Source organism: Salminus brasiliensis, chromosome 9 (assembly GCF_030463535.1).
Source record: "Salminus brasiliensis chromosome 9, fSalBra1.hap2, whole genome shotgun sequence".
Taxonomy (NCBI): Eukaryota; Metazoa; Chordata; class Actinopteri; order Characiformes; family Bryconidae; genus Salminus; species Salminus brasiliensis.
The window spans coordinates 27,208,758-27,222,439 of NC_132886.1; the positions used below are offsets into that span (position 1 = coordinate 27,208,758).

General features: G+C 43.0%; 1 protein-coding gene across 1 annotated transcript in view; it reads right to left on the minus strand.

The window, feature by feature from the left end:
• LOC140562762 (basement membrane-specific heparan sulfate proteoglycan core protein-like) overlaps positions 1-13,682 on the minus strand; it is a 221,583-nt gene that overhangs the window by 82,310 nt on the left and 125,591 nt on the right. Inside the window, exon 17 of the mRNA XM_072688621.1 lies at positions 3,757-3,894. Within this exon, the coding sequence (XP_072544722.1) occupies positions 3,757-3,894 (138 nt within the window). The remainder of the gene's footprint in view (positions 1-3,756; positions 3,895-13,682) is intronic.

The following is a 13,682-nucleotide window of genomic DNA, read 5'->3' on the forward strand; positions in this document are numbered from 1 at the left end:
AGTTATTGATTTTTATAAATCTATATTAAACGCTGTGTGTCTGCACACATGGAAAATACAGTTCATAAAGCAGGTAAACTTTCAAGTTTATTAAAATGACATTAATCGGAAACCTATTTTCTACACCTTACAAAGTAAACCCTTATAATCTAAATCTAAAACTAAACCTCAGATTAAACACTATAAATACAACATAATAGTTTAATCTAATATCTTTAATAAAATGATTCAGATGACTTGCATGACAGTAACATCTGTGAATTCAGACCTTTTTACAGAGGATAATGAGATGCTTTTATTGCCTCATTAAATAGGACTTTTGACCCATGCTTCCTGCTTCTAACACATTAACTTCAAGAACTGTTTCCAGGTGCTACTCTAATCAGATAATCAGTGGATCTTCACTGTAGCCTCCAGTCTCTGTTCATAAACACAGGACTTATGTTGTAAATAAAGTCATGATTGTTTTGTTAAAATTATTAATAATATTTAGATTCTTCATTATTTACAGGACTGAACTTTTCAAAAAGGCTTGCTTGACAGCATCTACTGCTGATAGTGTTGTAAAGCTCAGCTTAATTTACAGTTTTACTGCATTTAAATACACAGTGTATGTATTGCTTTCAGGACAACATGCTTAATTCCTTATGCTTAATACCAAATTAATACATTTCTACACAATTAATAAAATAGTCTGTCCAAATGAAATAATTTTGTAAATGTAGATGATTTACCTTCAGTTTGTCCACAGTGGAAGAGCACAATCAGCACTAAAGTAAGAAGAGAAACAGAGGACATGATGCAGGAACAGTTTTGCAAATCAGGACAGTTTAGTTACTCGAGTATGAAGTGAAAGGTTTAAGGTGTTTCAGCACTGCTCAGGATCAGCTCATTACATTTATATACACAGTTTATAACTCAAACAAGTGAGCCAACTCTTATTCAGACTGAAACTGCATCGAAGAAGAGCACCAGCATTTAGTGCAGCCAGTCCTGAAGCATCAAGATTCACTGCATTCCTTTATACCGAACAATTCCACTAGATGATCCACCACTGATACCACTGAAATGTTTCACTAGATGATCCACCACTGATACCACTGAACTGTTCCACTAGACGATCCACCACTGATAAAACTGAACTGTTCCACTAGATGATCCACCACTGATAAAACTGAACTGTTCCACTAGATGATCCACCACTGATAAAACTGAACTGTTCCACTAGATGATCCACCACTGCTACAATTTAACTGTTCCACTAGATTATCCACCACTGCTACAACTGAACTGTTCCACTTGATGATCCACCACTGATACAATTACACTGTTCACCTTCAAAACTGATATAACTGCACTGATCACCACCATCACTGCTACAACTGCACCATTCCACTAGATGATCCATTATTAATACAACTGCACTGATCACCACCACTATTCACCACCACCACTGTTACAACTAAACCATTCACCACCACCACCCCTACAGTGTATCACAAAAGTTAGTACACCCCTCACATTTCTGCAGATATTTAAGTATATCTTTTCATGGGACAACACTGACAAAATGACACTTTAACACAAAGTCTGTGTGCAGCTTATATAACAGTGTAAATTTACTCTTCCCTCAAAATAACTCAAGTTACAGCTATTAATGTCTAAAACTTTGGAAAATTTTGGAAAAATTTTGGTCTCCTCCTCATTTCAAGGTACCATAATGTTTGGGACATTTGGCTTCACAGGTGTCTGTAATTACTTATTTATCTTCATTGATGATGTAACTGCTGAAGGCAGTAGCACAATGAATTCTGAGGTATATAGAAACATCTTATCTGCTTAAGGTTCATTAAACTCACTCAGCAGCCCCTCATCTAACAGTAAAATGATTATTTCAACATAGGTGTTTTTTAAAGAAAAAAAAAGTTGAAGGTAAAGTTCTTTGTTGCTATGGCAAATGTCTATCACTGCCAGGTGATGGGTAGCGAATTTGTATAGGAGTACAATCTACTTGGATTGCGGTAATTATATATAGCCTATTGTGTGACCAGAGAATTGTGTGGAGCACTGTACTGTACGCAATTCACAGCCAGTCATTACCATGTTTTGCCTTCTGTCATGGCGTGCTAGGCCAGACACAGAGGGATGAACACTTGCAGAGGTGGAATCAAAGCAAGTTGTTTATTAACAAAAACCAAGGTAACATAAAGGGGCAAACGAGGTAAAAGAAGCAGCAACTACCGGGTGCAAATGTAAACACAACACAAACGTGACAAACGACAAAATAAACCTGGGACTGGGAGGAACTAGGAACTAGGAAAACCAAAAAGGGGACAAGAACAAAATCCTACAGGCAGGCCCTGGGTTAAACAGGGATTAACTTAAGTTGTGCGCGACCGGTGCTATAAAGACAAAAGGGGAGAGCTGGGGAACCAGCCACTAAGCAAAACAACAAGGCAGACCAAACCTTGAACCACAGCATGCTGGGACGTGGGTAGCCAGTGAATCCTAACAGTGAGCGAGCGAGCGAGCCTCGCTGATAGTGTGGTTAGCAGAGTGACCTGCTCCTAAACGCAGATACCCAGCTGAAGCTGACCTTAACACATCTTAGTCGCACGGGGAACAGTCGTTCGTGAATGACGAATTGATACAAGTGAACAGAACCAAATACATATAAACATGAACATGACGAAACTAAGGTGGGAGTCCTTATTTGGGCCAGGGGGAGGGCGCAATACAGAGGGGCTGACAGTACCGTTGGTTACGTTGGAAGGTAACGCAACTGCCCCCCGCTCCTCCAGGAATCCAGCACCTGCTGGACCATGTACGTGGGGGTCCCCTCGACCTCCACAGGCTCTGGCGGCATGTCTGTCAGGGTGGCCTCGTCCAGGGGCCCAGGCACCATTTACATTTACATTTAGCACATACACTTACAAAAGTGCTTTGCTATTTACCCAAGAAAGACCTTAGCTAGTTAGAATAGACTAATAGTTCAAAGATACCTCTAAGCTTAGACATTACTAAGCACAAGTCAATAAGGTGACCATAGTACTCTGGTATTCACCCAAGTACTCTCGGAAGAGGTGGGTAAGGACGTGATGGGCACTGCTAAACTGCCAAAAAGTCCTTGATGAATCTGCAATAGATGTTTGCGAAATCCAAAAATGCTGGACCTCTTTAACTAAACCAGGAGACGGCCAATACAAGATCACTTGAACCTGGCCTGGTCCATCTGAATCCCCCGCTTGCTAATGATATATCCTAGGAAAGGGATCCCAGAACACACACGTTTCCAATTTGGTGTAGAGCTGATGGGCCCTAAGCTTCGCCAGGACTAGGCAGACCTGAGATGGTGCTGAGATGTAATCCTCCATTCCCCACTCCTCTTCCCCCCATGAGGGGGTAGATCCGAGCCTGGGGCAATGTGGAGCCCTCCACATCACGCAGTTGTATGGACAATGAGAGGGAAGCTTGGTGGCTCTGGCATTACTGAACACGTCCTGCATGTCAGCATACTCGGGGGCAGGATGACCTGGTTCTCTGGTTCGGGGCTAAGCTAAGGACTTGGAGGGGGGCTAAGCTAAGAAAGTGATCGCGGCAATGTGGGGACCAGGATACTATTTCCCGTTCGAGCCAGGAAATGTGGGGGTTATGTTGGCTCAGCCAAGGTAACCCGAGTATCAGAGCGTGCTTGGAGCCCGGGAGAACCAACAGGGACACCTCCTCCTGGTGGAGGAAGCTGGCAGCTAACTTCACCTTGGCTGTGATTTGGGTGAAAGGTTGGGGACCCACGGGCTGCCTGTCCAGGGCGGTGATGCGGAGAGGCCTCAGGAGTAGCTCGACTGGGATGTTGAGTTTGCAGGAAGCTGCCCTCCACACCACAGTCGATCAACGCTGCAAAGACACAAGACTGGCACTGGTAGGAAGCAACCACAAGCAACGTGATTGACCGAGATACCAACCCCTGGACGGGGACATTTACCGCATTAGCAGAACGCTGTGTGGCTAGCAGGCTAGCTGGCCCCCTGGTATCTACTACTGGTCCCCCAGCACCGTGGGGCCTGGCGGTAGTAGGGCGACCGAGTAGTAGGACGATGATGAGTGCAATGAGCTCATCTAGCTTGAGGGACTCGCCCCGGCATGCCAACTCTCACTGCAAATGAGGGCTAAGCCCGTTGCGAAACAGGGCCACCAACGCTGGTTGGTTCCACTCTCTGCCTGCGGCCAGAGTACGAAATTCCAACACGTACTGGGCCGCAGATCATGAGCCCTGTTCCATTCGTAGCATGAGGTCGTTCTTGGTGATCCCTTCTCAGGGGTGTTGGAATACCACCTTGATGTGCTTAAGGTACTCCGAGAAAGACTTATCACTCAGCTCCTCCCATGTGGCCATGGCCCAATCCAGAGCTTTACAAGCGAGATGGGATACCACAAAGGCAATCTTCGCTTGGTCAGTGCTGGTCAGTTGGTTCTTAAAGAAGACTGAGCACTGCAATAGGAACTCCTTACAAAGCTCTGGATCACCGTTATATATATCCCATAGGCAAACATAGGGGACATAGTGACTGGGCTGGGAGAGCTAGTGGGCTCCAACGAAGCTTAAACGAGTTTCGTGAGCCCCTGAACGCCACCCACTAGTTGGGTGACTTGTTGCTGCTGGTCCGCCTATTGAGTGAGCTGCTGCCCCAAGAACTGCCCTTGGGTGCACACAGCTTGATTCAAGGCTTCCATCCCTGCTGTTCTGAGGCTGTCGGCCAAGAATTCTGTCATGGCGTGCTAGGCCAGACACAGAGGGATGAACACTCAGGGGTGGAATCAAAGCAAGTTGTTTATTAATAAAAACCAAGGTAACATAAAGGGGCAAACGAGGCAAAAGAAGCAGCAACTACTGGGTTTAAATGTAAATACAACACAAACGTGACAAACGAGAGGGCGAAACAAAACGACTGGGAGGGACTGGGAGCTGAGCTAGTGTGAACGGTAAGCACAGAGGGGAAAAACAAAAAGGGGACAAGAACGAAATTTACAGGCAGGGCCTGGGTTAAACATGGGTTAACTTAAGTTGTGCTCGACTGACGCTATAAAGGCAAAAGGGGGAGAGTTGGGGAACCAGCCACTAAGCAAAACTGCAAGGTAGACCAAACTTGGAACTACAGCATGCTGCCGTGAGCGTGAGTCACCTTGCTGGGATGTGGCTAGCCAGTGAATCCTGACAGTGAGCGAGCAAGCCTTGCTGATAGCATGGTTAGCAGAGTGACCTGCTCCTGAACGCAGATACTGAGCCGAAGCTGACATTAACACACCTTAGTCGTACAGGGAACCTCTCAGGCAATCTCAAGGTTCAAAACAATACAATTCTCTGCATTAAACCATGGTGTTGAGACTCATTAAGTACCCCCAGTCCCAGGTGAAAGACATGAACAAAACAAAAGGACAATAAACAATCAGAACTGAATCACGAATCGATACAAGTGAATAGAACCAAACACACATGAACACGAACATGACGAAACTAAGGCAAGAGTCTCGGGATCACCATGTGGGAGGGCACGATACCAAGGGCTAACACCTCCATACAAAATCTCATATTCCTCATTGTGGCTTAAAAGTCTCTAATGCCCAATTTGTCCTAAATAATTTAAATAATTTATATTTTAATGTGTCATTTTTACTAATTACCATTAATGTGAATCATTTTTTAGTCTGGCCCGCCTTGGTATATAATAGTATGGTAATGGCTTTACAGCACATAATCCATCTATTGTTTATAATCAATCATTTGCTTTAAAACACAGTTGGTATAAAAAGCACCACATTTTTAAAGAAGCCATTTTTTCATATTAGCATATATAAAATATGTATAAAATAAATGGAGATGAGGTTTTCTACATGTTACAGGGAAAATGGCAACCTATTTAGCTAGAAGACATTTTAGACTGTGGAGCAGAGGCATATCAAGGAAAAATGTGTATTTATATCTGACAACAGAGTCAAACATAACACCTGGGTTTAAATAGTAGTACTGGGTGTGACTGAGAACCCATCCAGACTTACAACATTATCAGCATTTGTACTTTTATCAATATTGGAAGATATTGAAGACATAAAGAAAAGAGTTACTTACAGAGCAGCACAAAGACTGGGCTGACCTCCATACTGCCTCACTGACCACTGACTAACTGACAGGTTAAACGGAGGTCTGCTTTAAACACTCACCACTTCCTTTTTCTTTACAGCCAAAGTTAATACATTCGGTAGAGAGAGATATATTTAAATAACTACAATCAAAGGTGAAGCCAGTAGGGGAAGGGTGATGGTGGGCAGGTTGCCCTGGCATCTGCTCATGAATGTGTTCATAGACATGACCAAAAATAAAATAAATACATTTTAATAAAACATTCAAAATTCCCGTAGGTGTTAATGTCTGTTCAACATTACGAAATTAAAATACTTAATAGGAATATTTTGGGGATTAGTAGACTATCCAGCTTTATGCACTGTTACTTTTTGTGTAGTGATCACTAGTGTGTTACCTGGAAATCAGTAAAGACAATTATAAGATTATAAGGATTATAAGATTTACAAAGGTGTGAGGAATTTAAAATAAACAATTTCTACATACACATACACACCAAACAGCCATAACATTAATACTACCTCATTGTTTCTGCATTCATTGTCCATTACATCAGTGTATTGAACACCTCAGTATCACTGCTGGACAAAGAACAATCCAAACAACAGTGTCCTATGATGCTGTGTCCTGTCCACTGATGACATTTACAGGGTGGAATCAGATGCATTTAGTTTGTTTGTGTGTGCAGTGTGTGCAGTGTGTGAGTGATTGTATGTTCCAGGACGTGCAGGATGTAAATGATCTAAACAATATTATTGTAGTTCATCATCAGCTGATGAGGTCATTTCCACTCTTCCACTGGAACAGACGTCAGACCACAAACACTGAAACTGTGAGCTTCTCTCAGACCCTCTTTTCTGTATCAGTTTAGTTGATGAAATGATACATATAGTCTATGACCAGTTAAATAACCAGCTTATCCACTGATTATGTAGTGATTTATTATATATTATAATATATTTTTATATATAACTTCTCTTTTATTAGGTATTGAAAGTCTTCCTAACCTTAGCCTTTGAGCCACTACTGATGAATTAGTTAATCACTACAATACTGGACTTCATTCTCGAATAGACTCACTTTTACCCACTCAGCTTCTTGGTTTTCACCTAATCTATGTCAACAGGATGCCAGCTGGAGCATATCTCAAGGAAAACTGGTCTCACAATACACAGGGATCTATATCATAATCTTCTTTTCTATAAAGACAATGTCCATACAGCAAAATCCCAGTTCTATTCCCAATTAATTAGAACTAGTGATGGAAACTCTCAGGCCCTGTTCTCCCTGGTTACTGCCACTCTTTGCCTCAGCTCTCCTCAAAATAACAAACGACCTCTTGACTGCAGCAGACTCAGGTTTTCTTTATACTAATACTTTTATACTTATTCTCCTTGATCTCCACCTCTGGAGTGGATTAGAAACAACAATGGAGGATAGTCTATGGATGAGTTTATTAAAGGCATTTACATCCCACCCATCTCCTCTCATTTCCATTGTTCCTCAAAGTTGGAAGGTAGGTTCCTCTGTCTTATCCTTTTCATCATCCAACTTCTTCCTTTAGGTCATATTTACATTTACATTTACATTTATGGCATTTAGCTGACGCTCTTATCCAGAGCAACTTACAAGGTTACTCGTATTACAGAGGTGGGCATAGTCACCCAGACTGGGAATCGAACCCCAGTCTCCCAAAGTGGTGTTATCTGTTGCGCCACACCAACCACGGTTGGTGGTTATACTCATATCTTTCATAAGTATAACCAGTTTTATTGTTATGCGGACGACACCCAGCTCTACCTTTCTAGCAAACGTACCTCCATTATCCCTCCCTCCTCCCTCTGCAAGTGTTTACAGGAAGTCAAGTCTTGGTTCTCCTCTAATTTTCTTAAACTCAACAGAGATAAAACAGAGGTTCTCCTCATTGGTTCTAAATCTGTCCTTGCAAAAGTAAATAGTTTCTCCATTCCCATTGACAACACTTTTCTTTCCCCCTCCCTTCAGGTAAAGAGTCTGGGTGTCGTCCTTGATAGCACATTAAAATAACATCACTCTGTCTGCATATTTCTATCTTCGTCATATTAACCATCTCCATCCCTCTCTCACTCCCGACAGTACTGTTATTTTGGTTCACTCCCTGGTCAAATCTCTCCTGGACTATTGTAATTCTCTTCTGTTTGGTCTCCCCCTCAAGTCCCTTCATAAACTACAACTGGGTCAGAATGCTGCTGCCCCTATCGTCTCTAGTACCCCATCTATTTCTCATATCACCCCAGTTCTTCAATAGCTCCACTGGCTCCCTGTAAAATTCTGCATTGATTAAAAACGTATACTGCTCACCTTTCAGGCTATCCATTACTTCGCTCCTCCATATCTTACCCAGCTCATTCGCATAAACAGACCCAGCCTGACTCATAGATCTTCTTTATTCATTACTGTCCCCAAGCCCATTTGACCACCATGGGATCTAGCACTTTTAGCCGCTCTGCCCCCGTCTCTGGAACTCCCTTCCATCAGACATCCGTAATATTGACTCCCTGGATATTTTCAAATCACGCCTCAAACCTTATCTGTATAAGACAGCAAACAGTCTGTAGCCTGTTCTGTTCATTTTGTTATTTTAAAATTGCTTTCCTGTTTTTTAATGTCTTTTATGTTTTATGTTTTAATTATTATTATTTTATGTATAGCAACCTTAAGAGTCCTGAAAGGCGCCTATAAATAAAATGTGTTGTAATTTATTATTATTAAAGTAAAAATCTCATAATTTTACATTCTTTATTTAAAAGTGTAGGTGGTCTAAAGGAAAAGCACATTTTAGTCTGCTCTTTACTGAGAATCTGACAGGATGAGACAAACAAAAACTCTCTCAGCATCTCCTCCCCCTCCTGAAATTCAAAGCCACTGCTGATGTGCAATACAGACAAACCACAACTGCCTGAGTGAGGATGGGAGAGAGTGAAATAGCTCTAAAAGCATGCAGCTATATTGATGAACATTAACTTATAAATACTGAATACATATTATTCACACATCTGTTAACACATATCAGCTAAAAGGACTTGAGAAGAAATAATGCATAAATAAATCCAGCTCCGTAGTCAATAGAAAGGCAAAGTACAACCTTTTTTTTCCCATAAAGTGTACAAAAGATATAAAGACTAAGGCCTGAGACAGCCAGCACTTCCCCAAAGCTGTCTGAAACAGTCTTACTCTGACCTGTGTCTTATATACTATCCTTATCTTGTTGCAGTTCCCCCAATGCATATTTTTTAAATTCAGTGTACATAGGTTGTATCCACTTATGTTCCTTTTCTGGAAACCTAGGTACTTTTTGTCTCCGCTTATATCCAACCCTATCGTATATCTTGCACCTGCAGAGCTAAATGTGCTGACACCCACAGAACTGAAGATTTTGGAGTCCTGCCAAGCTGTTCACCTCTCCTTCACCCCATAGTGGGCCCCTCCTCCTTTGATAAGGGTTTTCCACTAGCTTTACAATGTGAGTAGGGCTGGCTGTGTCATGCTAAGGCCTAAGGATACAATACTTTTGTTTCACATGTTTTGATTACCAACTATCATAACATCACACTGTCAGCCATATTTCAGGTTGGTGGACTGTTTTTAGTCCAGCAGTGACACTGAGGCGTTTAAAAACTCCAGTGTACCAGTGAAACACACAAACCACCACACCCATGCCAGTGTCACTGCAGTGCTGGGCTGTGTTCACTTCAATCCAGTCATGGTCATAATATTCTGATATGACTGTATATATATATTCCAACTGGCTGTGTTATGGAGTGGTATGGCAACACCACTGCTGATAAACACAAAGCCCTTGAGAGGGTGGTGTAAACCAACCAGCACATCACCACAGCTGCACTTCCTCCCATACAGGACAGAAGCCTGCGAAAAGCCAGCAACATCTATTTTACCCCACACAAACCACATACACTTCCTGTTCCAACCCTTGTCATCTGGTCATTTAGTAACCAGTGCTATCCAGAAAACAGGCCATGGTTTTAGTACCTATTCTTTACATGCAGAGATAAAATTCAGAGGCTCATTACTTTCTTTCTTTTTTATTTTTTTTTTGAAGACACATACAAAAAAGGAGGTATCATCTAAAATGCTGAAACCCTCTTTTTCTTTCTAGTTATTATTTTTTATTTCGTTAGTACTATTTATAATCAAATAATAATATAATATTTTGAGCTATGTGTTAAAAATGTTGTTTTAATTGAAAATATATGAATTCATATGCCCTGCCCTTGCTCAGTTTGTCTGGTCCTCACCTTGTTTGCTTTATGTTCTTGGGTTTGTCTGGTTAGTATTTATTTAGAAGTCCCCTTGTTCTTGTTTCTTTGTATGCTGTCTTGCCTTAGTTTCACATAAATAAAGTTTTATCTGTAAATAAAACTACCTGTGAGTACATCTGCTTCTGCTTCCTGCCTCAGGAAGCCGCATGACAGAAGGACAGACCACCCCAGGTCGCAGGAGATGGCGAAGGGTCTCTCCTCATTTGAAGGCTTTCCCCTATGGAATGGGGAGGACTTTGAGGGAGAGATAGGGCTTGGTGCGGTTAGACTTGCGTGTGAGGGCAATATAGGCAACTACAGACCTATCTCTCTTCTCTCTTTCCACTCTAACCAGTCTGGCTTCAAAGCTGCACACTCTACTGAAACTGCTCTCATTGCAGTAACAGAGAAGCTCCATGCAGCTAAAGCTGCCAGACTGTCCTCAGTTCTGATCCTTCTTGACCTCTCCACAGCTTTTGACACAGTGGACCACAAGATCCTCCTGTCTATCCTTGCCGGCCTTGGAATTACCGGCTCTGCATGGCAATGGTTTGCATCATACCTGCAGGGACGCTCATACCAGGTAACATGGCAGGGCGACACGTCCGCTCCTTGTAGTCTCTCCACTGGCGTTCCACAAGGCTCGGTTCTTGGTCCTCTTTTCTCACTCTACACTAGCTCTCTCGGTAAAGTGATATCCTCTCATGGATTCTCTTACCACTGTTACGCCGAGGACACTCAACTCATGCTCTCTTTCCCACCGTCTGACACACAGGTTTCTGCCCGCATCTCAGCATGCCTCGCTGACGTCTCTTCTTGGATGGCGGCTCACCACCTCAAACTCAACCCCAGCAAGACGGAGCTGCTGTACATCCCGGGAACTGCTGGACCAAAAAACGATCTTGCCATCACCTTTGAGAACTCCTTCTACAGAAGCTCAAAGTCTTGGTGTAGTCAGGGATGATCAGTTATCGTTCCCAAGTCATGTTTCAAACGTAACTCGGTCCTGCAGATTCATCCTGTACAACATCCGGAGAATTCGACCCTTCCTCTCTAGAGAGGCCACCCAGGTGCTTGTTCAGTCTCTCGTCACTTCCAGACTTGACTACTACAACTCTCTTCTGGCTGGTCTTCCTCTGCGCACCATCAGGCCCCTGCAACTCATCCAGAATGCAGCGGCACTGGTCGTCTTCAATCTCCCTAAATTCAGCCATGTCACTCCACTGCTGCGTTCTCTTCACTGGCTTCCTGTAGCTGCCCGCATCAGATTCAAAACCCTGATGCTGGCCTACAAAGCCAAGAACAGACCAGCCCCTCCGCACCTAGAGCCCTTCGAGCTTCAAGTATGGCTCGGCTCGACCCGCCATCCCTCAAAATCCGTGGAAGACAAGTGTCCAGGCTTTTTTCTGTCCTGGCACCAAAGTGGTGGAACGAGTTTCCCCTGGGTGTCCGAATGGCCGAGTCGCTCGCTGTCTTCAAACGCAGACTGAAGACCCACCTCTTCTGTGGTTTTTGCCAAAACCTGGGCCTTATTTTGTTTTTGTTCCTGTACATGTTCATGTCCTGGTTCCTGTCTTGAGTATCCCAGTGCCTGTTTGTCATTTGGTTTCTGTCCCTGTACCATCATGGTTTTTGTCTGTTTCCTGGCGTGGTATTAGTTCTTGCTCCTGTGTCTATCCCTGTCCTGTTTACCTTTCCAGTCATCGTCCAGTCCCCATTTAGGTCTAGTGTCCGGCCTATTGTCCAGCTCCCTGTCCGGTCTCATGTCCAGCTCCCTGTCCCGCCTTGTGCCACGTTCCCTGTCTGGCTCCCTGTCTAATTTCTGCCTTGAGCTAAACCACCTGTCCAGTGCCCCAGTGTAGGTTTTTTTTTGGATTTATGTGCCCTGTCATGGCTGTCCTAGTTTTGTCTCGTTTTTGTCATGTTTCTGCCTGCCCTGTTTCTGTCCTGGCTTTGTTTTGTCAGTTCTGGTCAGTTTTGTCAAAATCCTGTCAGTTCTAGTCCTGTGCCGGCTCCCAGGTCTTCTGCTCCTGTGCTGGCGGACCAGTCCGCCCCTGACTCTATGCCGGTGTTCCCATCCACCTCTGACTCTGTGAAGACCTTAGCCTTTTGTTTGCTAAGGTCCACATGACATGGGCTTAGTATTTCCAGCAATATTTCTTGATAGTTTTTCCTCCTCCGGAGTGAGGGTTGGATATTGGTCAATATCATGAAAAACTGACATCACACTTTTATAAGTATTGTGGATATGATCAGTCAATAAAGACTGATAGATAAAGACAATAAAGATATGACAACAATAAATAGATAATAGTTAAATAGATCATTTCATAATTCTATGAAAATGAACAAATGAAAATCCAATATTGATTTTGAACCATGCTTCAACAGAATTATTGTAAAAAAACTCATAGAACAGACCTGGACAAAAATGGTACCCTTAACATAATATTTTGTTGCACAACCTTTTGAGGCAATCACTGCAATCAAACGATCCCTGTAACGGTCAGTGAGACTTTTACACCTCTCAGCAGGTATTTTGGCCCATTTCTCATGAGCAAACTGCTCCAGTTGTCTCAGGTTTGAAGGGTGCCTTTTCCAAATGGCATGTTTCAGCTCCTTCCAAAAATACTCAATAGGATTTAGAACAGGACTCACAGAAGGCCACTTGGGGCCATTAGCCTGTTGCAAGACCCATGACCTGTGACTGAGCCCAAGCTATCTGACACTGGGCAGCATATTTCTCTTTAGAATCCCTTGATAGTCTTGATATTTCATTGTACCCTGCACAGATTCAAGACACCCTGTGTCAGATGCAGCAAAGCAGCCCCAGAACATAACACAGCCTCCTCCATGTTTCACAGTAGGGACAGTGTTCTTTTCTTGATATGCTTAATTTTCCCATCTGTGAACATAGAGCTGATGTGCCTTGGCAAAATGTTCCATCTGTCCATAGGACATTCTCTCAGAAGCTTTGGGGTTTGTCAACATGTAGTTTGGCAAATTCCAGTCTTTTTTATGATTTGTTTTCAACAATGGTGTCCTCCTTGGTCATCTCCCATGAAGTCCACTTTGGCCCAAATGACGATGGATGGTGCAATCTGACATTGATGTTCCTTGAGCTTGAAGTTCACCTTTAATCTCATTAGATTTCCCGGGCTCTTTTGTTACCATTTGTATTATTCATTCCTTTTGATTTGGCATCAATTTTCTCTCCTGTGGCCACGTCCAGGTAGGTTGGCTACAGT